General features: G+C 42.4%; 1 protein-coding gene across 3 annotated transcripts; it reads left to right on the forward strand.

The window, feature by feature from the left end:
- On the forward strand, positions 1-21,411 carry KLHL8 (kelch like family member 8). 3 transcript variants are annotated; one of them, XM_005525572.3, is made up of 10 exons: positions 1-62; positions 7,534-7,846; positions 10,806-11,354; positions 13,467-13,653; positions 14,360-14,503; positions 15,672-15,783; positions 17,401-17,569; positions 18,104-18,263; positions 19,200-19,401; positions 19,802-21,411. In XM_005525572.3, the coding sequence occupies exons 2-10, from the start codon at positions 7,634-7,636 to the stop codon at positions 19,923-19,925; spliced, it is 1,860 nt and encodes a 619-aa protein (XP_005525629.1). In that variant the 5' UTR covers positions 1-62; positions 7,534-7,633; the 3' UTR covers positions 19,926-21,411. The 3 variants fall into 3 exon arrangements, with proteins under 3 accessions (XP_005525629.1, XP_014110310.1, XP_087912952.1); XM_014254835.2 differs by having other exon boundaries at positions 4-62; positions 7,596-7,846; XM_088056826.1 differs by lacking the exon at positions 1-62 and adding an exon at positions 450-468 and having other exon boundaries at positions 7,596-7,846.
- The last annotated feature ends 1,021 nt before the right edge of the window (positions 21,412-22,432 follow it).

Raw genomic sequence — 22,432 nt, forward strand, 5'->3', positions numbered from 1 at the left:
CGCGCCCCCTGGCGGGCGGCGGGCACTCCGCCGGGCCCGCCGCGGCGGCAGCGGCAGCGCAGGTGAGCGGGGCGGCCACCGGGGGGGTACCGCGGGGCTCACCCCGGCTCTCACCTCACGCCTTCCCTTCCCCCGCAGGTGGAGGGCTCCATCCCACTCCGCGCCCTTCCCCCACCTTCCTGCGCCCTCGCACCGCGCTCGTACTGCCATGGCGGCTCCCCGCCCTTATATAACGCGCCCCCTGCCCTCAGGTTCCGCTCAGGTGTCCCGGGAGTGGGCTCGGCTGGGCGAGCCGTGTCGTGGTCTTCCCCCTCCTCGCAGTACGGCCGTGGGCTCCTAACCCTGGGGCAGCTCCGCCAGGGCGGGATGGACTGGAGCCGTTCCCGGGAGGGCCGCGGGACCGGCCCGGCTCCCTCCTCGCCCACGGGGATCGCCGCGATCGGAGCCAGGGAGCCGGACCGAGCGCCGGTGTGTGGGGGGTTAAGGTGGAATCAGTGCAAATGGTTACCAGGGCTGGGCTGTGCTCAGCGCAGCGGCGGCACCGTGCCCGGGCTCGGTATCGGGGGGCTTGTGCTGCGAAGGTACCCACAGAGAGAGCCCCGGCGGCTGCACCGTTCTAGAAGGAGATAAAAATTAAGTAAGCCGGGATTCCACACGTTTCAAGATGCTCCGTGTGGAGACCACAGCCAAAGGTAGTGCCTTAGCTCGCTATCGGCATCTTGTAAAGGATAACGAGTCACTTAGCTTACCCCAAAACAAATATTCGTGTTTAAAAAAAAACAGCAAGAAATTGTCGAATGCTACTGAGGAGAGCTTCAGGAGTTCCTAGCTTCTCCTTCCTTCTCAAATAAGTAAGAATTTAAGATGTCACAGCTCCCCCAGCTCTTGAAACTGCCTGCTTGGCTTCCCTTCCTCCTTTAATAGGTTTTCCTTCCCATCTCCACTCAAGACAATTGCTTACTGGCCACTGGGAAGTGTATCTGTGTTTCCTTCTTTGCCCAAGTCATTCCTATATATCCTACACTTGTAAAAGTTATGAAACTCAGAGAAACCTGTCTTTCTGTGATTTCTGTGCTGGTTGCAAAGGTTTCTGCAAGGATGATCAAGAAACAAATCACACAATGGAGAAGTACCACAGCAACTAATACAGCTCATCAAATGCTGTCAAAACCACAACAGACATGTCTCATAGGTCTTTGCTGGAAACGGAGGTTAAGCTGCAAAAGGTTCAGCCACATTCAAGCAATGCGGTCTGAGGTTTTTGGGTTAGTTTGGGCTGAATCCCCTGTAATCTCTTGTGCTGTGAAAGAAGTGTGACTGCATTGTTACGTGGCAGGGTTGTGCCTGGGGTTTCTGTGCAGTGTGCTCATGACCTCATTTATTTTATTAATCGTTAGTGGGATGTCAGTAGCCTGGCATCCATTTTTCTAGTTGGCCATTTATTTGTAAAGACAGATGTAATCAGTCTGGTCACATGAAGACAGGATCATTGTGTAACGATTGCCAGTAATTTGATGAAAGGCAGCACAGTACCATATTAGCCAGTGCTTTAGTTCTTCCCCGGTAGGTTTCACCAAACAGATTTTGTAATAATAATTTCCTGCAATGGTTGTAGCATCTTGGATTGTGAAGCCTTTTGTTTTCTATTACCTCTGCCACCTCTTGATGTCAGATTTTGAAGGAGCCTTGCAGCTCTGGGACAAAAAGAAGGTGGTAATGCTTTATGGTTTGAGCTGTTTGTCTTGTGAATCTCTGCTCTAGATTAATGTGATGATGGTTGGCAACCAAGACAGAGAGTCCTGCGAGGAAGGCACTGGTGTGTGCATGGGAGGCATTGTTTGGCTACAGTTCTGGAATGTTCTGCTATGCCTTGATTTATATGTCCAAGATAAAGGAAGCTGCCAAATGACCTAGAAATAATTTTACTCTCTTTTAATACTTCCTGGGAATGGCTGGACTAAATGCTGCTGCGGAGACTTTTAAACTATTGTTATTTTTAATACAGTCTATCAGAGAAGACAATAGTACCTCTCCTTGGTAAGGGACTGTTCTGTGTTCTGGTGAATGTAGTAGGCTAGTTAAATTTTTCTGTCTATTAATCAGCACTTCACTATGCTCCCATTGCACTGATTTTCAGTGGTTTTTATTTTGTGTTCTACTTTTTGGGTCTTCTCAAGTTTACGTTGCATAAATAAACCATGCCTTCGTTGCTCCTGTATCTGCAAAGCAGAGTCCTGCTTTGCTGCTTTGTCACTTTTGAGGGGTTTTGCTGGTTGTTCTGAAGTAAAAGTAAACTAAACATAAATAAACCATGGCATATGAGGTTTTTGTTTGTTTTTTATGATGCAAAATTAAACAAAATTGTCAACCTGCCATTCTATAAACCTCAGGAGAGAGGTGGCCTTTTTGGTGTTTCATGGAAACTGGGATTAAACCTCAGGAGAAGTTCATTGAGCATTGAATCAAAAGGAGCTGGGAAGAAGTCTCAAAACAGCATGAAGAGACTGCCAGGAAGAATTATTTCCATAATGAAATTTTATCTGACTATGCTTTTCATGCTCTAGAAAACACCTTTTCTGTTGCATTTTTCCAAGGAAGAGCAGTCCTCATTCACGGGTTATGTGTCTGCAGCACTGATGGGGTTTTGTTTATACATACAGATGAGAGATGGTGCCAGCTGTATCCATTTCACTAGCTACCTGTGTGACAAGTAACACAAAACAGTAATGTCACTTTTTGCTGCAAAGAACCTTGAAAATGCTGAAAGGATTTAAATTTCTCAAGTCACATAGACTTGACATAGACAAAATACCTCCATTTTGAAGCAAAAATAAATTGAAGACAATGGGCAGTGGTAGGACATGAATAACATCGTTATTCATGTATATTAGTGTTGTCTAAGAAACCTTTCTATGTGTTTCTACCAAAGCAATCCTGGTGGTTTTAAACGAGCAAAACCAGTTAGATAGCTAGTTGCTGACTATTTTTTTTTTCCTTTCTGTTAAATAACTTTCTGCTGAAGTGTGGTAGGCTTAGAGTTGCAATACTATGTGTAATTTGAAAAGTCCCATGTTTTCCAGCCTTATCTAATTTGATCTAATTAGTGTGGGCATCTGAACAGTTTTGCATAAAGTCTCCACAATTAAAGATGAGGAGGGAGAACGGGGGAGAACTGAGGATTTTTCTACACTGTTTTGTTGATCAATTTCCCCCCCCCCTGCCCCCGTGTTCCATCTTGATGGTGCAGCTGTAGCCAGACTGAGCAGTAAAACAGCTGCTGGCACAGTCCCTGCCAAAGCTGCTACTTGTCTGCAGTTTGCAGTGCAGCTGCCTTCTGCCCTTCCCACTTCTCTCCCTCTTCTGTCTTCCTTAGCTCTGCCAGCTGTCCTTTCTCCAAATGTTCAAGTTTTCTTAGCACAAGACAACAACTCAAATTGCTGTTAGCTGGATTAAACTGGAGAAGATCTTGTTGCTGCCTCTGCTGTTCTGATCTTGTGGGCATCAGTGAGAGGATTTCATTACCCACAGAGACTCAACAGGCTCTGTGTTAGACAACTTAGTTTTACACAGCCATGCTACAAAGGCAAATTTCTTGTCTTCCTCAATTAAAAGGCCTTTTTGTTTTCTGAGGGAGGCTGACCACCCTTCCTTGCACAGATCATGATATGATTTTAGTTCATCTTGGGGGTAGGTAGTCAAAATTACATATAGGATACTTGGAGAAACTGAATCTGTATCTTTATTTCTCCTGCACTTCTGCCACTTTTTTTCCAGCTTCAGTACCACTGATCATAAGGAGCATTGGATTTACAGGTATTATAATGCCTCTTATCTGAACACTGCCTAGTTTTTGTTATAGTGGCAATTGTGGTTTTGTTTGTTTTGTATCACTGAAGTGTCTTCCTCCCATGTGTCAGAGAAAGAATAAGGATGATCCCTTCTTTCTGGGACACTCACTCCCAAGGTGCTCCACAGGGGAGAGGAGGACATGTACTCCAACATCTAGATTGGCTTGTCAGCCAGGATTCCTGGGATTTAATTTCATGATGGGGGAAAACAGAGCAACGTTATTCATGTCCTACCACTGCCTATTGTCTTCAATTTATTTTTGCTTCAAAATGGAGGTATTTTGTCTATGTCAAGTCAATGTGACTTGAGAAATTTTACACTTTATTCAGTTTAAGATTTAGCTAGAATGTCTGAATCAAAATCATGTCACTTTCAGATGTTACTGAATGTCACTGTATTGGGAACAGTGAGAAGAATGACACAGACTCTCTTGTGAGTCGAACAGGAGAGTTCCTCCCTTAAGGTTTATAACCTCAGATCTTTTATTTATAAATATATTTTGTCTTATTTTTCTGTACTTTCACGTATAGACTGATACATGAAAGTACAGAAAAGAAAAACTTACTGGTTAGTAAACTAACACATCACCATCATTGGTCAGTGGGGTTCACCACCCTTCTACCATCTCTTGCAAGAAAACCAGGAACAGACAAACGGCACCTGCAAGGCTGCTTTCTGTCTCTGAGTATTGTTTTAATTCCTCCTTATGGTTTCCCAGGCCACTTTCTCAGGCGAGACTGAGAAGGTTATGTGGCCTGCTTTTCCACAGGCGCTGTGCTCTCTGCCTTTGCTCATAGTTAGCATCCATAACTGAATTCAAATGTTATCTGAATTAGAACTTTGTGCTTTGTGTTTGTGCTTTGACCTCCCATCCTTTCTTGCTTTTGTAAGTTTGAGGAGCAGTTAAGAGGGTATCGTCAGTCCCTCACCTGAGGGCCAGCACTGATGACCACAGCACAGACTTTGGGGTCTGGAACAGCTGCCCTCTTGAGAATAGCAGACATCATCAGTATTTCTAAATATTTAACTTGAACAAGGAAATTGCTGACTGGCTCTTTGCAAACGATGGCAAGCTGTAAACATGTGTGGGGTTTGTTTGGGTTTTTTTTATTCAGATAGCTACTTCTTCATGAAAAGTGTCAAGTAGCTGTTTACAAGGAATTACACATGATGTTATAAATGAGGCACTTCCTTTAGTTTCCTTAGAGGCAGTCACTTGTGATGTTCACTTACACCCTTAATGTTGTCAAAATATTAGACTGGAAGACTTAAGGTGAAAAAGGGAGCATGTAATTGAAGTTCTGAATGGCCATGACAGTGTTTTGTTCTAGAGAGGAAAGACGTGTGTGTGTGTGTGGCATTCATCCAGGACTAAACTAACCTCAAGTAGTTGTATGTTATTGTTGAATTACTGTTGATTAGGGGAGTAAATCCGTAATGGCTCTTCTCTTAGTTTTTGAAGTTGAAATATACTGACCTTCGTTGATTTGGAGTGATCTTCAGATTTTCAGAACCTAATATTTTGAGTCAAGTGCTACTAAAATTAATTTATTTTTCATTTAAAATCTGAGAACGGAAAGGTGTGTGGCTAAAGATGAGCCAAGCCAGTGTTTTCTGCAAATAAAGCAGGGCTACAGCTGGTACTGTCCAGAGCAGGTGATGATTTATTTGAAGACTCAAATTGTGAGATGGTGTAATTAAGACCAGTGGAGGATTTGGAGATAGATGTCTAAAAAGATTTGCTTGGCCTGGTGTATGACAGAAACAAGATGCTCCTGAACTGGTTTACTTGGGGGAACAATAAAAATCTGCCTGCCACCTAGTCTCACCAGAAGAAAGCTGAAGTATGTCAGTCTATTGCTGTCTGAGTATTTCTGAAGGTTTTATTACATGTTACTTTTTAACATATTGCAGAAACTTCTCTTTACCTGAGGAACAGTAATTGACTTGTTCTTGTGTTCCCATACATGTATTTGATATCACAATACTGGGCACACCCTCATAGATGTGATTTTCTTATCTATGGCTGTGTGCCCGGGTAAATACTGCTTTTCTCTGGTGTCAGTTCTAGTTTCTTTCCCTCCAATATCAAGGGGGTTCTTAGTATGTATCCAATACGCAGTGTCTTAACTCAATGTAGCAATGGCTGGGTGTGAGTAAGCAGGGAGTGGTGGAACGGGAGTGTCAGTCAAAGACTGAAATAAGCATGAGCTCCCTACAAGTGTAGGCTAGAGATGCTATATCTTACCTACATTATCGTGTGAATGAATAACACACGATGCCTTTCAACATCACTCTACAGCATTTCAATATCAGTCCTTTCCCTCTTGTTTATCCATGTTAATTTTTATCATTTCAGGAGACTGTGTCTGAAGCTCTGTGTCAGCTTCAGCTCCCAGTGCTAATAGTGACCTCTTTGTCTGTTGCATGTTAAACATGAGTACCAGTCATGGAGGATTGAGAACCAAAATATCATAATGAACTAGAAAAATATCTTAGCTTCATTATGCCAGATTTGACAAATGACTTAAGTTTTCAGCAGAAAAAGGTATTCATTGCTATAAACTGCATAAAGTTCTCATGATCCATAATATCTTTCAGCTAGTTTGTAGTTTTGGAAGAAGTAAGATCTTTCTCTTACATATCTTTTAAAGGAAGAATACTTACCTCCTTAAAGCACCACAGGCAAATATTCCTATGTTTGATCTCACTTTAACCTGTCCAGTGCAGTGCAGCCACCAGCTCTATCAGCACATAGGATGTGGAGCTGGCAGCAGCCCTGTGACCTACAGCAGGAACAAGTACGGTTGCCTCAGGTCACTTCTTGCTTTTTCTCCAGTACTGATGCATGAAGAGCTGTAAATTTAGTAAGAGGTATGGACACTTTCAAAATCTCCCAAAGGAAAATCAGCTCTGCTCCCAGATGTGTGACTGAAATTCTTACTGCAGAAGAATTTTTTTGTTCTTTTGGCCAGTCTGCTTCCTCCAACACCAGAGTCCACGAGCAGAAGTCTGAATTATAGCAGCCATTAACTCTTAGCATAAAATGAAGAATGAATGCATCATAAATTAACTAAAAAAGCATAAAAGCAAAGGTAGTCAGTGTAAGAGGAACATGCTTCTCAGTATACTCTGGAGTACCTTCCAGCATGTCAAGGTGGCTTATGAAAAACAGGGAGAGTTACTTTTTACACAGGCAGGTGGTCATAGGACAAAAGGGAACAGTTCCAATGAAAAGAGGAGAGATTTAGATTAGATGTTAAGAAGCAGCTCTTTGCTGTAAGGGTGGTGAGATACTGGAAAATGTTCTGAGAAGCTGCAGATGCCCTATCCCTGGAAGTGTTCAAGGCCAGACTGGATGGGGCTGTGAGCAGCCTGGTCTAATGGAAGGTTGGTACTGTATAATCTTCAAGGTCCTTTCCAACCCAAACTATTCTATGATTCTGGGGTTCATATTTGCCTTTTCTTTTTCATGTCTTTATCAAGTGTGGGAAAGTTCATAAATAATGGCTTTCCTTAAAGGTACCTACATGGGATTTTTAGCTGTGGGTTTCCTTTTTTGTCCCTTCTCCTCTCCACCTTCCCCAAGTAAGATCATAGGTAGTATTACAACGTAATTGAAGTGTTAAGTACTAGCATTACCTAATGTCTTCATTTTCTTTTTTTGTGTGTGTTTTTAAACAGGAAGATGAACAGAACTGAATTTTAGGACCTAACTGCTGATGGGCTGGATTTTATCTTGGCAGGAGTTCTGAAGATTGATGAGTGAGAGAAGACACAGCCAATGGCTTCAGAATCCGTGGTCCCTGAGCAGGCAAAACAACATCTGATAAAGGGAAAAAGGCGGCGGCAGCAGCAGCAGCAACAAACTCGGCCTTCCAACAGTGATGGGGATGATGATGTCTTTGTGTTTGAAGCAAATGAGGCTTGGAAGGATTTTCACAGCTCTCTTCTTCACTTCTTTGAAGCTGGAGAGCTCTGTGATGTTACACTGAAGGTGATACTTGTCACATACCCATTGCACATATCAGTCTGAAGATTAAGGTGCAGTTTAAGTGTGTTGGGAGGTGGCTGTGAATCTTGGCAGGAGTGTGGAAGCCACAGAATACCTCTTGGATCTGAGGCATGGGTGTGAGCTCTAAAGATGCTCATATTTTTTCCTTATTTAAGAAGTTTACAGCTGAAATTTAAATACTTAAAATACTGACAATCCAGGAGAGGAACTACATGTCTTTGTCCTCATCCAACTTACCTTCTAAGCAAGTTCCCACAGTTGGTCACTAAGTACTGTGCAATTCCAGCTCCTTGTAGCCTCTTTGTTCTCAATATACTTTCATTCCCAATTTTACCTCAATGTTTGCATTTTGTGTTGTTTTGCTAGATTCTTCTCAGGAAACAGGATTTCTGGAACAAGTCTAACTTCCAGCATTCTTCAAAGAAAGAAAGAAAAAACCCCAGACAGTTGTGTTCTACAGCTGATCAAAGAGTAAAGGGAGAGAGAGAGGAAGGAAATTTTATGATTCTTGCATAGCATTGCTTTGGTGCATTATTTGTAACTCAGCTGTATGTTACTTACATCTTGATCACAATAAATTTGTATTTAGCGTGCAAGATGGTTATTTAAGGAACAGTGATAAAGCACAGTTCCTAAACCAAGAACAAATGACAGATGGCTTTAGGAGACGCTGTTGGCCTTGTACTTTGACTATTAGATATGAACAGGGAAAATCCTTGATGTATGTCCATATGTGTATGTCCATAGTGTTACCAACCCTTCTCATCTCGTATCTTGTTGACCTCATTCTTACCTTCCTTCCTCTCCACCTACCCTTGCCAAAAAAAAAAAAAAAAAAAAAAAAAAGGCAGAAAGTCTTATTTTATAAACATAATTAAATGCATATTCCTGCTAGGGAAGCTTGCCTTGGAAAATACACTTTACTGGGGCTGCAGTTTAACTTTCCATAAGTTAGGCTTGTATTAATGTTCATTTGTATGATATGTGTGGAGCTATTTTGGTAACTTAAGAATATTAGATGATATGACTTGGCATCCAGTGAAGGCTAGAGCAACCTGTGACATCTTACTGTATGGCTTCCTAAATCAGGGATTTTCAAGTAACTGCTATGTACTTGAATTAGAATTTTCAGGGGGGCTTGATTTTTCTTCCAGTAGTGCTCAGGCCTCACTCATGTTTTAAGAATAATCAGTTCTCTACTGAACTTTCTGCTTTTGTGTGTGACCTGAGTTAGTGAGCAATTCTGGCATTGCTGTCATCAGACCAGTTACTGTTTTATCTGCTGGCTCTTAAAATATGATAGTAACTGGAGGGGAACTCCAATTTCAAAATAGCAAGGACATGCCAGATAGCTGGTGGAAAGTGTCCCTGCCCATGGCAGGGTGTGGAATGAGATGACCTTTAAGGTCCCTTCTAACCCAGACCATTCTGTAGTTTGAAATTAACTAGATTTGGATTCCATAGTAAAGCCACTTAATTAAAAATCAAGGTTTAATTAGAGAGTGGGATGATGGGCAGAATACAAGTACCCAAATGTAAGAATAGCCTAGGAGCTTTCCCTGATACAGCAGACCACTGGTCACATCTTTCTGTATCAGTACTGTAGTTAGTTGGGGTGCTGGTGCTGTAAGAGTGATAAGCCTTGGGAGCACACAGGAAGACTCTCTCTGCTCCACAGATTTAAATTCTGGGATTTCACCTACTCTCCTGCTGATGTCATATGACCAGTCTTAGAAGGCTGTTAGAAGGTGGAGAGTGGCGCATGAATATAATCTGCATTTCTCCTGGTGGTTTGCTTTTTGTTCATTTCGTAGGTCTGAATTGAATTGTTCCTTCTGGGGTGATCTGAAGTAATCACACTGAACCATCCATCTGTTTCCTCTTTTTTTAATCTGCATACTCTTGCTTGTGTGTTTGCTTTCTCTACTCCACTCACTGCTCACCAGGTGGGTTACCCTGGTGTTGATCATACTCTTTAAAAAGGTAGAGCAATTGAATATTGAATCAGAGCTAGAAAAACATCCAAAATATCCTTTATAATTTAGTATCATTTTATTTTTTAAGTCCACAACAGCTCTCTGTAACACCTTCATCTGAAAATGAACGTGTAATTTGAGTCCATCAGGGAAACTGGTTGCTTTTGTCATCCAGCGATCCCTTTATGTTAGTCCAGAATGACAAAGGCTGTAAGAAATCACTCCTGGAACACAAATAACCAGTGGATTGTTCATTTATCTTCAATTCTTAGGTTCTTTTTTAATGTAGTGAAATTATAGAATTTTGTACACTTATTTTATTTTACTTATTTACTTATAAAAATAAGTATATAAAAGTAAATTTATTTATTTACTTATATTTGTACACTTATTTTACACTTTCTGATCAGAATTTTGAGAAATACTTTTTCTTTATGGGGAGTACACTGTTTTTTGTGGGTAAAGATTCTAAAAGTATTGAAGTGATCGGTAGCTTATAATAACCCCTGAAATAGCTGATATTCTTATGTTTTTACATGAATTTGCTTCTATAGACATCAATTCCTCAACAGTAGTAAAGTCCAGAAATCTAAATCAAATAGTCTGAAAATGCCCCTTTCTAATTTCCCCCCCTAAAGTCTCTGAGTACATACAAAACAAGTGTCTAACAGTCTCCTCCCATCTAGAATATTTCTAAAGATGCCTCATAAGGCTTTTAAAGAAAGGCAAGTTCAGTGCATCAGTGCTGTTGCTTCCTTTATTCTCATGGCCAAGCTATAACTTAGAATTCCTTGGGATACTTGGACGTTACGTTAGAAGTACAGGACAAATGAGGTTAATTTGTGTGGACAAAATACAGACAAAACTGATGGAGTCCAGAATTCAGCTTCACTGTTCCTTCTTTCACAGCCAAAATTGACATTCCAGTAAAATATTGGGGTTTTTTTTGTTCTTTTCTCTTTCAGGTTGGTTCAAAGCTAATTGCCTGCCACAAACTGGTGCTAGCTTGCGTTATCCCGTACTTCCGAGCCATGTTTCTTTCAGAAATGGCTGAAGCCAAGCAGAAGCTGATCGAGATCAGGGACTTTGATGGTGATGCCATCGAGGACCTGGTGAAGTTTGCGTACTCCTCGCAGCTCACGTTGACGGTGGATAACGTGCAGCCCCTCCTGTACGCCGCCTGCATCCTGCAGGTAGAACTGGTGGCCAAAGCCTGCTGTGAATACATGAAGCTGCATTTCCACCCCTCCAACTGCCTGGCAGTCAGGGCATTTGCTGAAAGCCACAACCGCATAGACCTGATGGACATGGCTGATCAGTTTGCTTGTGAACATTTCACAGAAGTAATGGAGTGTGAGGACTTTGTGAGTGTGTCACCACAGCACCTCCATAAACTCCTGTCTTCCAGTGACCTGAATATTGAAAATGAAAAGCAAGTTTACAATGCTGCTATCAAGTGGCTGCTGGCCAATCCCCAGCATCATGCTACATGGCTGGATGAGATCCTTGCACAGGTAGGGCAGACTGAGGCACAAAGTGCCTGTCTCATCACTGGTTTAGTTGTGTAATTAGCTCTTTGCACTTGGGTAGATCTTAAAGTGAAAAATGTTCTTAGCTTTTGGTGCCTCATCCGGTATTCAGGGTTGGGAGTTGACAGTGGAAACAACTTAGAGTTCTTAAATATCAGAGAGAAGTGATACTCTCCTGTTTCTGTAGAGAGAAGAGTACTCACTTTACGCTTATGGCTGGGAGATGGGGAACCAACAAGAAACTACATCTGTGGCTGAGCAAAAATGTTTTATACTGACATAAAACAGATAGAATATAAAACCATCACTTCACTTGGCTTACCACTCCTACAGCCTGCTCGCCGCCCTTGCTGTTACGTATTTGTACTTAAGAAAGGAGGCAAAGCTGTTGCATTTTCTTGGATGGCTAGGAAGGTAAACCAAGAGCAATGTGTCACATCAAGTTGTGTCACAGTATTTGACACAGGTGTGGAGAGCCTGTACTGGGAAGGATTTGCATGCCACATGCTGCAAAACATTCCATGTGTCTTAGCAGGTAGGATTGGCTGTGCAGTTTTAGTTGTCACTGAACTCCAACTTGATTATTTTGCATTTGGCTGAATTGATAATATTGGCATTATGTGAGTAAGGGGAGGTCCACTGAGATGCTGCTGTCATTGTCTTCATGAATAATTTTTCGCATTTCCTAGGAAAAGATGACAATGGTCTATTAGCTGTCTTCCAAAAACCTTCAGTTTCATCTAGACTAGCATGAGGTTTTTGGTACAAAAACCCTTTCTTTATTATGCTATACATAAACTTGCGGGCAGTATAATTAAAGATTTTTTTTAAGATATTTATATTTATTTCCCAGTTGTGCTGGCAGATGAGATTAACAGTTTTATTTTGTCGATGGAAACCAGATGTTGATGGAAACTGGATTCAAGCAAAGAAAAAATAAACTCTTTCTTGTAAATATGGGCTATTTGCTGGAGCATATAGAGTCATCAGTTCACTTGAACATTACTGCTAGCAGAAAACATGCCTGGGCTTCTAGACAGTGATTATCCATGTCATAATCAGCCTTATAGGTTTCACTGTTATAATGGGGTTCTGAATTTAGCAGCCTGGAGTTCTTAGCACATCACTAACCTTAGGAGCCTGTCAGCAAGGCTACAGTGGTGCTTTAAAGTAGCCTCAAATAAGCTGGGCCAAAATAAAGGAAGAAGTGGAACTGAAAGCAAGGAGGTGAGGAACGGGCAGAGACATACGCTTGCTTCAAGACAGGGATGCTTGTGAGTGCTGTAACAGCCCCATCCTGCTGCTCTGAGAAGCACTGCAGCTGCTGGACTTCCGTACCATTGCTGTTGAGCCAACTGAGAGCTGCTTGACAGTGATGACTCCAAACCTTAGGAAGTCAGGTGAAGATTTGCTTCAGTTCCTCCCACTAACATCTGTCCTATCTTTGCCTCTGATTCTGCACTGTTTGTCTTACAAAGAAGGACGGAAGGTTTGCTGAAATAAATGGCAGGAATGATTTAAAGATGGAAACAATTAGCTCTCAATATTTATCATGGTTTTTTTTAAGCTTGAAGTCTGTCAAGTCTGCCTTAGAGAAAGGTGTTATTGTACTAGCAATACTTCCTTCATAGACACTTATTTCATGGTGACTAAGTGTTTCCTTTTTGACTTGCCACCCAAAGAAAATGAACCATTTTAGCACAAGCCCTCTTACACTGGCATAGCAGTGAGCTAAGATTGATACCCAACAGCAGATTCACCTGATAAACCCCTGGTAAAGCCACAGGTGCTGCCTGCATCACACTGGGCAGGTGCATATGCATCATGGGCAGCAGCTTGTCTCCTTGCTCAACACAGCCTGGGCCAAGGGACGCTTCTTTACTCTGGCTGAAATGCAAATGGTTGTAGCAGACGTTATCAGCAAAAAGAACCGTTCATATCACTGTTGTCTGGAACAACTCTGAGAGCTGCTCTCCTGGTTGAGGAGCGTGGGGCTGCCAGCTGGCTCCGGAGCTGCCGGCTGGTGCATGTGCAGCGCTGCATGGTGACACTCAGCAGTTGAGCCACTTTCTCCAACTGTGTTCATTTCTGTGTCAGGTACGGCTGCCTCTCTTGCCCATTTGTTTCCTTATGGGTGTTGTGGCAAAGGAAGAGATTGTCAAGCAGAATCTAAAATGTAGGGATTTGCTGGATGAAGCAAGGAACTACCACCTTCACCTGAGCAGCAGGGCAGTGCCTGACTTTGAGTACTCCATTCGCACAACACCAAGGAAGCAGACTGCTGGTAATTAAATGTGTGTCTGGTTACCCAGTAGGGAGTGGTGTGGAGAAAAGGCAGCACATCTGTGCAGGTGTCTTGATATCAAGCAGGTATGACTTGATATCGAGAGTTGTTCATGACTTAATGCAAAATTGGGAAAGCCATTATGTATCTCTCTGATATTTTGGTAATGTGCTGCATTTTCCTAGCAGAACTTTAGCAGTCAATTTCTTTCTTTAAAGCATTAATAATTTTTCCTGATTGGCTCTTGTCTGTGTTAAAGTCAGAGCTGTTATATATGTTATGACCAGGCAATCTGTTCAAAGCTGTACTGAAAACAGTGGGTAGTTATCCTTTGGTGTTGAAGGCTGAGCTAACTTTTAAAGTCTTTGACAAACCTACCCCAAAACTGAGTGATGAATGTTGGCCACGGATCATAATTTCTACATCATTATATTTAACAAACAATGGATTTATCTCCTTAAGCCAAATCACAAAAAGCATATATAAAATATGAATTGTTTTTACAAGAGCATAGATAGCTAATTGCCATAGCAGCATGTCAAGCAAAGGCCAAAATCCAGTATCCAGTTATGAAGGGCAATGACTGTACTCCTTGAAGTGAAATACAACTTCCCCCAAACTATGTAATTTTCAGTTTGCTCATCTATACAGGTGTTTTTGCCCATCCTCCTGATAGTTCTGTGGTAAGCTGTTTTGTGTTCTCCAGGCGTGCTGTTCTGTGTCGGTGGCAGAGGTGGATCAGGTGACCCCTTCCGCAGCATCGAGTGTTACTCCATCAGTAAGAACAGCTGGTTCTTCGGCCCTGAAATGAACAGCAGGAGGAGGCATGTGGGTGTGATCTCCGTGGGAGGTCAGTAACCCTATTCAAGCAACCTCAGGCAAAAGGCACTTGTTTGCTCCTTTTGCTGAGTTGGTACTTCTGCCAGCTGTACAAGTAGTAAACTAATTGCTTAATTGTTGGATAGTCTTCAGTTTAGTAAGGCTTCTCCCCCTTGAAGGAGTGTTTGGTCCTGAGCCAATCTGGGACTGTGCTTATGGAAAAAAACATTACTGACAGAACTGGGCTGTTCAGACTTGGGAAGGCTCCATGGAGACCTTATTGTGGCCTTTCTGTGCTTTAAAGGGAGCTTACCAGAAAGATGAGGACAGGCTTTTTAGTAGGGCCTGTTGTAATAGGACAAGAGATAGTGGTTTTAAACTAAAAGACAGTAGATTCAAACTAGATATCAAGCAGAAGTTTTTTACAGTGAGGTTGGTGAAAACCTGGAACAGGTTGCCCAGAGAGGTGGTAAATGTCCTGTCTCTGGAAATGTTCAGGGTCAGACGGGATGGTGCTCTGAGTAACCTGAAAATGAAAATGTCCCTGTTCATGGCAGAGGGGCTGGACTAAATGACCTTTAAAGTTCCTCCCAGCCCAAGTGATCTGTATATAGCCTCTTGCCTTAAGTAGGTGATTCACTTTTTTAAAAGCCATTTATAAAGAAATGGCCTTACCAGCAGTCACGCAGAATTTCCTAGTACTTATACTGGCTCCCCTCCTACTTAAATCCATGTGGAAAGAGTTATGGTACTTGGAAGACCATAACTCTTCCAAGAGCAGATCTACCCTTGTTTTTGAGTCTCCGCCTTCTGAAAATAGATCTGTGCAGTCCAGCTTAGCACAAGTAAGGCAGCTTTCTCTTGAAGGTGACAGCCCCTCTGTTGCTGCAGCAGAACAGAGATAATTTTTCTCCATAGCAAATCTGGAGAGACTGGTACATGTGTCCCAACTTATTTGACCTGCACTACTTAAATTACAGGAAGATTTTTTGTCTACAGAATCTCAAGTTTTGTGTAAAAGTTCACATTAGGACAGATTTCTGGTTGAGTACAGCATATAAAACTCTGATATTGAAAACATTTAAAAACTTTAACCTTTATTTGACCTTCATTGTCTACATATAGGCAGGGATGTTATGTAAATGAAAACTGAAATGTTGCCAAGCAATCTCCTTATCAAAAGATGTCTGTGTGTTCAGGTAAAATCTACGCAGTAGGTGGACATGATGGAAATGAACACTTAGGAAGCATGGAAGTATTTGATCCTCTCACAAACAAGTGGATGATGAAGGCATCAATGAACACAAAGAGGTATATGTGTCCCATGCACCAAGTTCTAGTCTGTGATGTGCCATTTCTTGCTGATACTGAAAAACATCCTGTCTGTCCTGCCTTTTCTGGGGTTTCAAACTGTTCTATTTCTTGGAATTTCTTTCCTCTATTTTGGAGCTTTATGCTGTGAATGTACTACCCTTCTGTTCCTTTTTTGGAGGAGCTGGCTTCTGGACCAGGGACCTCTTCTACTCCAGCTATGCTTGCATTCTGGTATCCAGGGCCTTTCTGCTGTGCCCAGTAAACAACTTGGAATTGATGAACTGGTTCTCTGGGGTTTTTGCTCTTTTTAAGAATGAGTGAGAGAACTGCCAGCATAACATGAGAAGTGAAATACTTTATAGTGAAAATTTTAAAAAGTGAAATACTGCACCAGGAAATAAATAGCTGCCTATGTTTTTCACACAAAAGACCAGAAGTACGCCATCTGAAAGTCAGATTGAGGACTTCTTTTGTCTTGACATTTAATTTGCCTTGACATTAAACTCCTCTTAAGGAGTTACTGGACTCATAGATCTGTAATTTTTTGTTTCTGCTGTTATTTAAATCAATGTCCCTATTCTGTATTCCATTTTGTTTTTTGTTGTTTTTCAAAGCATCATGTACAAGTAGGAGTGAAATGTTAAGTATGGCTTAAGTGTGAAAGCTATTTGTGACCTAATTAAAGTAGAAGACCCAGACTTCTAGAAGTGGCTTGCTCTACTTCCTCCTGCCATCACCCCAGGGCATAGTCTCAGCAACAAGATTTCTGTGACATTTATTACTGAGTACCTGGGGAAATTTAAGGGCTGCTGTGCCTTGGCTACCTCCCAGCTCCACTCTTCCCATTCATGGAGGTCTTGGAATACTTAGTGGAGAAACAAACTGCCACCATTAAATGGTGTCTGTGTTATCTGCTGAGGCAATTTAAGATAAGCAAGGTATTGCCACAATGTTTGTTCTGTAGAAAGACTGTGCCCTCCCTTGCTTCTGCCTCAGTATCTCTGAACCTGCTGTCATTATTGAGACAAAATATTGTAGTAACATGGTAAATCACCTCTCTTGGTGGTTAGAGCAGAAACTTAATGCTCACATTCTAGACCACACTTTTAATTTTATAGTACTGATTGTACTCTCATATTGGTAGATTTAGTAGAAACAAATCTGACCACCATTTTAACACTTAATAAAAGGCCATAATGGAAGAAACTGCAATTAAATCTTGCTGGAGTTCAGCTATTTAATCTCCAGCACAGGTTTGCCTTTTGATATGTATTAGTAGCACCCCCAGTCATTCTCAAATGGTAGCAGCCAGTTACACCAGCAAAGTTAAAACCAGCAGGTTTTAGTTCATCTTTAGATTTAATAAAAGAGAGAAATGGTGTCTAAGACAATGTCATGTGTCCAAGTATGTGAGCAGTGGACTTGGCTGTTGTTAGAGTTGACGTCCAGTCTAAAGGACACAGGTGTGCAAAGGGCCAGCAACATGATTTACTATAAATGTCACTTTTAGAATTTCCATTACTCTTTTCCCCCTAGTTTGAAACCGGTGCCATTCCTGTGTGGCTCCCTCTGGTTAAGCACTTGCACTAAGGTGTTGCTGGTGTGGTTCTCTAGGAGAGGCATCGCCCTGGCGTCCCTGGGCGGCCCCATCTATGCCATCGGGGGCTTGGATGACAACACGTGCTTTAGTGACGTGGAGCGCTACGACATCGACTCGGATCGCTGGAGCACTGTGGCCTCCATGAACACTCCCCGGGGAGGTGTCGGCTCTGTAGCCCTGGTGGTGAGTGGCTGGTTCCTCTGGGGCTGGGGCCAGCTGGGGAGCTTACCTGCTTTTCAAAGCTGCATTCACAAGGCCGAACACAAGGTCTGAAACAAAAGGCAGCTGGTGGGACTGAGCACCTCTGATCATCAAAATCCTGTGCAAAAAGTGAGGATATTTAGGCTAATACTCATAGCAAATTGAACTGTTTCACCAGTATTTGAGGTACTGGGAGGAGTACCCTTCTAATGACATGGGTAATGCTTCCTATCTCATTCAGAACCCGACTGGTTTATCATGGTCACTGTGTTGAAAGGTAACAAATGCGTACTCTACTTTATCCCCCTGTGCTCTGAAAAACAGCTGCAACACTACAAAACTGTTGTATCTCTTTCATTGGAAGAGATAGCATTTATGTTAGATAGTTAAATCTGTTGTTGGGGTTCTTAAGTGAAAGTGGATATACCACATTTTCCTATAATTTCAACACTTCTTATGGAAGAGCTGAGTAAAGGCAGCTACATCACAAATAATCTTTGTACAACTGTTTTCCAGAACCATGTTTATGCTGTGGGTGGCAATGATGGTGTAGCATCTCTTTCCAGTGTGGAGAAATACGATCCTCACTTGGATAAGTGGATAGAAGTGAAAGAAATGGGTCAGCGAAGGGCTGGGAACGGTGTCAGTGAGCTCCACGGCTGCTTGTATGTTGTGGGTGAGTAGGGATGTGGCATTTTGTAGTGCTGCTGCTGCTGCTGCTGCCAAGTGCTGGGCTTTGGAAGAGGCTGTTGTTGCTAGAGGAACCGGGAACAGATAAAGCTGACCTGTACTTGGTGTTCTTGAGCAGAAGAATGCAAGCACAACCAGGGCACACTTAAATGAAGGTACGTTAGCAAGGAAATGAAAAGCAGCTCCTAACCCACATCTCAGGAGGGCTGATCTGTTCAAGACAATATTCTGTATTAGAAAATCCTCTCAAGACTCACTACTATTGAGTTTCCTTTTAGGAAACGATTCTTAAGTTCACATGCTTTCAAAGCACTTCAGTTTGTTCTGTGTAGAGTGTAGACAGCAGTACCTTTTTTTGCACTTATTCTACAGCTTCTTGTCTTGTGTGCTACTTTGTATTTATCTGCTTTCCTGCTGGGTAGGTGTGCCACAGGTGTGATAGTTTAAAAAGCTCTGACATGTGTATACATGAATATATATATGTATTCAAGCACATAAGTGAATTGAAAAAAAATTTTTTTTTTCCTATTCAAATATTTGCCAATGCTGTAATTTGAGAACACTGCTAGAATGTGTTTTGCTTTGCATAAAGTAAAATAAGTTTGAGACCATCCTTTTGCTGGTATTAGGTTTCTTCCTCTTCCAAATAGGCAGCTGTTTCATTCTAAGTATGATGAATTCAGGGAGAAAAATAATAAAATTAGAATCCTTGCAACTTGAGAAGAAAGTTATTGCTCTGGGTGATGTTTGTGCAGTGAGAAGAGGGTGAGCTGTTAGATTAATTTTTAGGAGCTTGTTAAGTTCGGGTAAAGAGAGAGCTGGACAGTACCCCCTGAATGCTGAGAATGATCTGATAATGCCAGTCTTGGATATTCCCTGCACCAGGAGTGCCAAAAGCTGACCCTGTGATGGCTGTTTGCAGGTGGCTTTGATGACAACTCGCCCCTGAGCTCGGTGGAGCGGTTTGACCCACGCTGTAACAAATGGGAATATGTGGCAGAGCTCACAACTCCAAGGGGTGGTGTTGGCATAGCGACACTGATGGGAAAAATTTTTGCAGTTGGAGGTCATAATGGCAACGTGTACCTGAATACAGTAGAAGCATTTGATCCCATAGTGAACAGGTAATTTCAAATGTTTTGTTTGTCCTAATAAGACGAGGAAATCTGCCTGTATGAAAACACAGCAGCATAGAAGCAGTGTGCAGGAGGAGCCTAGCTGTTGTTTCCTGGTTAATAATTGAATACTATCCATAACTATCAACGCAGGACAGCTGCTTATATCACTAGGGCAGTCTTGTAAATATTTAAGCACCTCCTCCTCTGCTCCTCTCTATCCCTTATCATCACCCTTTCATTCAGTAACAATCTACATTCTTCTGCTTGTTTCAAAGATTTTGCACTAAATGGGGTGTATTTTTGTGCAGAGTGAACAGCTAGGCAATGTAATAGAATTTCAGGCACAGAAAATAGTTTCAAGTTCCTCAGAAAGGGCAGGAGCTGATTTTTTTCTTTTCTCCCGTAGGTGGGAACTTGTGGGCTCTGTGTCACACTGCAGGGCTGGGGCGGGCGTGGCCGTGTGCTCCTGTCTCAGCAGCCAGATCCGGGATGTGGGCCAAGGATCCAGCAACGTTGTGGACTGCATGTGAGCTCTGCCACCTCCTCCAAATTCCAAAGGAGTACTACAAGGGTGGCACCACAGAGCTTCTAAACACTGTGGTTTGTATAGCAGGTTAAGGAATAAATCCAGTAAATTTTCTTTGTGAAAATGGTATCTTCTGCAACTGTAAAGCTTTTGGTGGCTTTCAAAGAGCAAAACAGAAAAACCTGTTAAAACGTGGCATAAATGTGAGTCCCATGTGACTCACAGGAGCAAACCTGCCAAGGACTGCAGTTATCCCATTCTTGAAAGCTGTAATTTCAGAATCATTTGAGGTAGCTGTTGCAAGGACTCAATATTGAACTGTAAATCAGGCATGTGGTGAGGAGAACAGCAGCAGCTACTGCTGCTGAGCTTCCCCCAAAAGCCCTGCTACGTGTTGTCTGGAGGGCTTGAGTGCCATTTCATTTAACTTATTTTCTGGAATGGAGTCTTAAACATTTCCCAGTTGTACGAGAGCTTTGTAACTGAAGGTGTCTGAAGTTGTAGAAGTAATGACATCCTTGATGCGGAGAGATACTGAGATAACTGAGGCAGAGAAGTTCACTGCTCACCTCCAGAGGGAATGCTGCCAGCAGTGGAATTGCAGGGATTCTGTCTGAAAACTGTCTTTCAAAGTATTTTCTCGAGTTAATAAACTTGTTAGAAAGCTGGAAAGATTCTTGACCTGAGTTTAGCCACTGGAATACTGGAATTCTCTAGTCTTCCTTGAAATTTGGAATTACTACCCCCCTCTCCAAAGTAGTTTCTGTTGAGATGTCCTTCCTGAAGTAACCAGTGTAATTTGTCCTATTTTGAGATGATAGTGTGTGAAAATGTAGGGTTCAGTGGTGCTTAAATCACCATTTTTATACAAAACGGAAATGCATAATAAAATTTGTGGTATTCTGTAAAACTTTAAGTGCAACTCTAGAAGACTTGACTGTTTTCAGTATCCAGTAGCAACTATGGTAACGTTCTCGAGTTACTTGCTCTTTTAAGGGAGCAGATAAATAACCTCAAAACCTTAAATGAACCAAAGAGAGTCAGCAAGAGAGATAATTGGAATAAACCAGTACTTCCATTAAAAAACTGAGGTAGCAATGTGGCAGCCCTGCATACAAAGGTGTCTTGTTACACCATTACAACCCCTGAATCCTGAGTAAAGTCCTGCTGGAAAGACTGCAGATTCCTGTTCCTGCATCACCTTGAACAGACCCAATAACTGACAATCCTTTGTGACCAAAGTTTTGCAATTACTGGGTTGTTCCAAATACCCAGGGAGAGCAGCAAACTTTTCTGCACTCAGGACTGGGAAGAGGCAGGACAGCAGGAGTGAGGAGGCACAGTTGTGTTTTTCTGCTGTTACCATCATTTGGCTTTCCTGCCCAAAATGGCAGCATTTTTACCAAATGCACTTCGGTAGCAGCCAGGGACAAAGTGAACAGTATTGTAAATAATGAAACATTGCAATAAAGCATTTGTACTTCAAAGCACCTTGTTTGTTGTATGGCTGGAGCACACGGTTTCTGCAGTGAATATTTCTCAACAGGAAGCTTCTGTTAGCAGAGAGAATCCTGCATTACCACCATGGGCTGCACCACCCCACCACCCTCCTCACAAGGATGTGGTTACCTTCATGGTTCTTGACCTGACTGAGGGGTGGAAAGGAGGGATAAAGGTTCCCTCTCTGGGGCCAAATGGATGTCCTGGCTAACAAAAACCCACCCTGAGTTTTCTACCAAATGGCCCTGACTGTGAAGCCAGGTAGCCCAGTGGTGCAGGTTGCCAGCTGATCCATTCCTCTTGGTGGGAAAGTGTGACACCTGTGGGTGCAGCCTGTGGGTGACTCGTGCCTGGACTACACTGACCACAGCACCTGCCAGGCACCAAAGGGAGAAGTGTTCAGCAGGGAAATCAGGTTGCAGTAAAAGCTCTGGGATTCTCTTGCTGTGTGGGAAGAGCTGGAAGTCACATGGTATTAGCTCAGAGCAGGATCCTAAAACAGGCATCTCATTTGTATTTCAGTGCACACCCCTGCCCCAACACTCATGTTCAGGGCTCTGGAGGTGTATCCCTGAGGACTGGCAAGAAAAGTGTAAAGCAGGTTTACAAGGAACAACCCTGTTCCCAGAACAGTGGTGTTCCACGCCGTTAACCTTGGATGGCACCACAACTAAATATATTTTGTACAGAACTGGTTTTAGAATCGCTCTTGCTGGAAATGTGCTAATGATGACAAAATATAAGAAATAAAAATACAGGATTACTGTGGCGACAAACTGTAGTGACCTACCTGCACAAAAAGCTGTTGTGATCTAACACCTGTCCTGGCAAGGGGACAGTGGTGACAAAGGAATATCCCCCCCCACAACTCCATGCTGAAGAACAGAGCAGCCATGCAGTGGTTGGAGGCTACCTACTCCCCACACCTTATTTATTTATTTATGTTCAAAGGGGATTGTGGTCCATTTGTTTATACTTTCCCAGCTTCAAATACTATTTAATACTCCTCTT

Source organism: Pseudopodoces humilis, chromosome 6 (assembly GCF_049639895.1).
Source record: "Pseudopodoces humilis isolate 2021_Gansu_Grassland_sample_001 chromosome 6, ASM4963989v1, whole genome shotgun sequence".
In the NCBI taxonomy this organism is placed as follows: Eukaryota; Metazoa; Chordata; class Aves; order Passeriformes; family Paridae; genus Pseudopodoces; species Pseudopodoces humilis.

Bases quoted from the DNA above. Each gene is read 5' to 3' on its own strand.
- KLHL8 (XM_005525572.3), top strand. From the start codon at position 7,634: ATGGCTTCAGAATCCGTGGTCCCTGAGCAGGCAAAACAACATCTGATA. The intron at 13,654-14,359 runs GTAATTAAATGT...TGTGTTCTCCAG, and splicing joins ACCAAGGAAGCAGACTGCTG to GCGTGCTGTTCTGTGTCGGT. The intron at 18,264-19,199 runs GTGAGTAGGGAT...GGCTGTTTGCAG, and splicing joins CGGCTGCTTGTATGTTGTGG to GTGGCTTTGATGACAACTCG.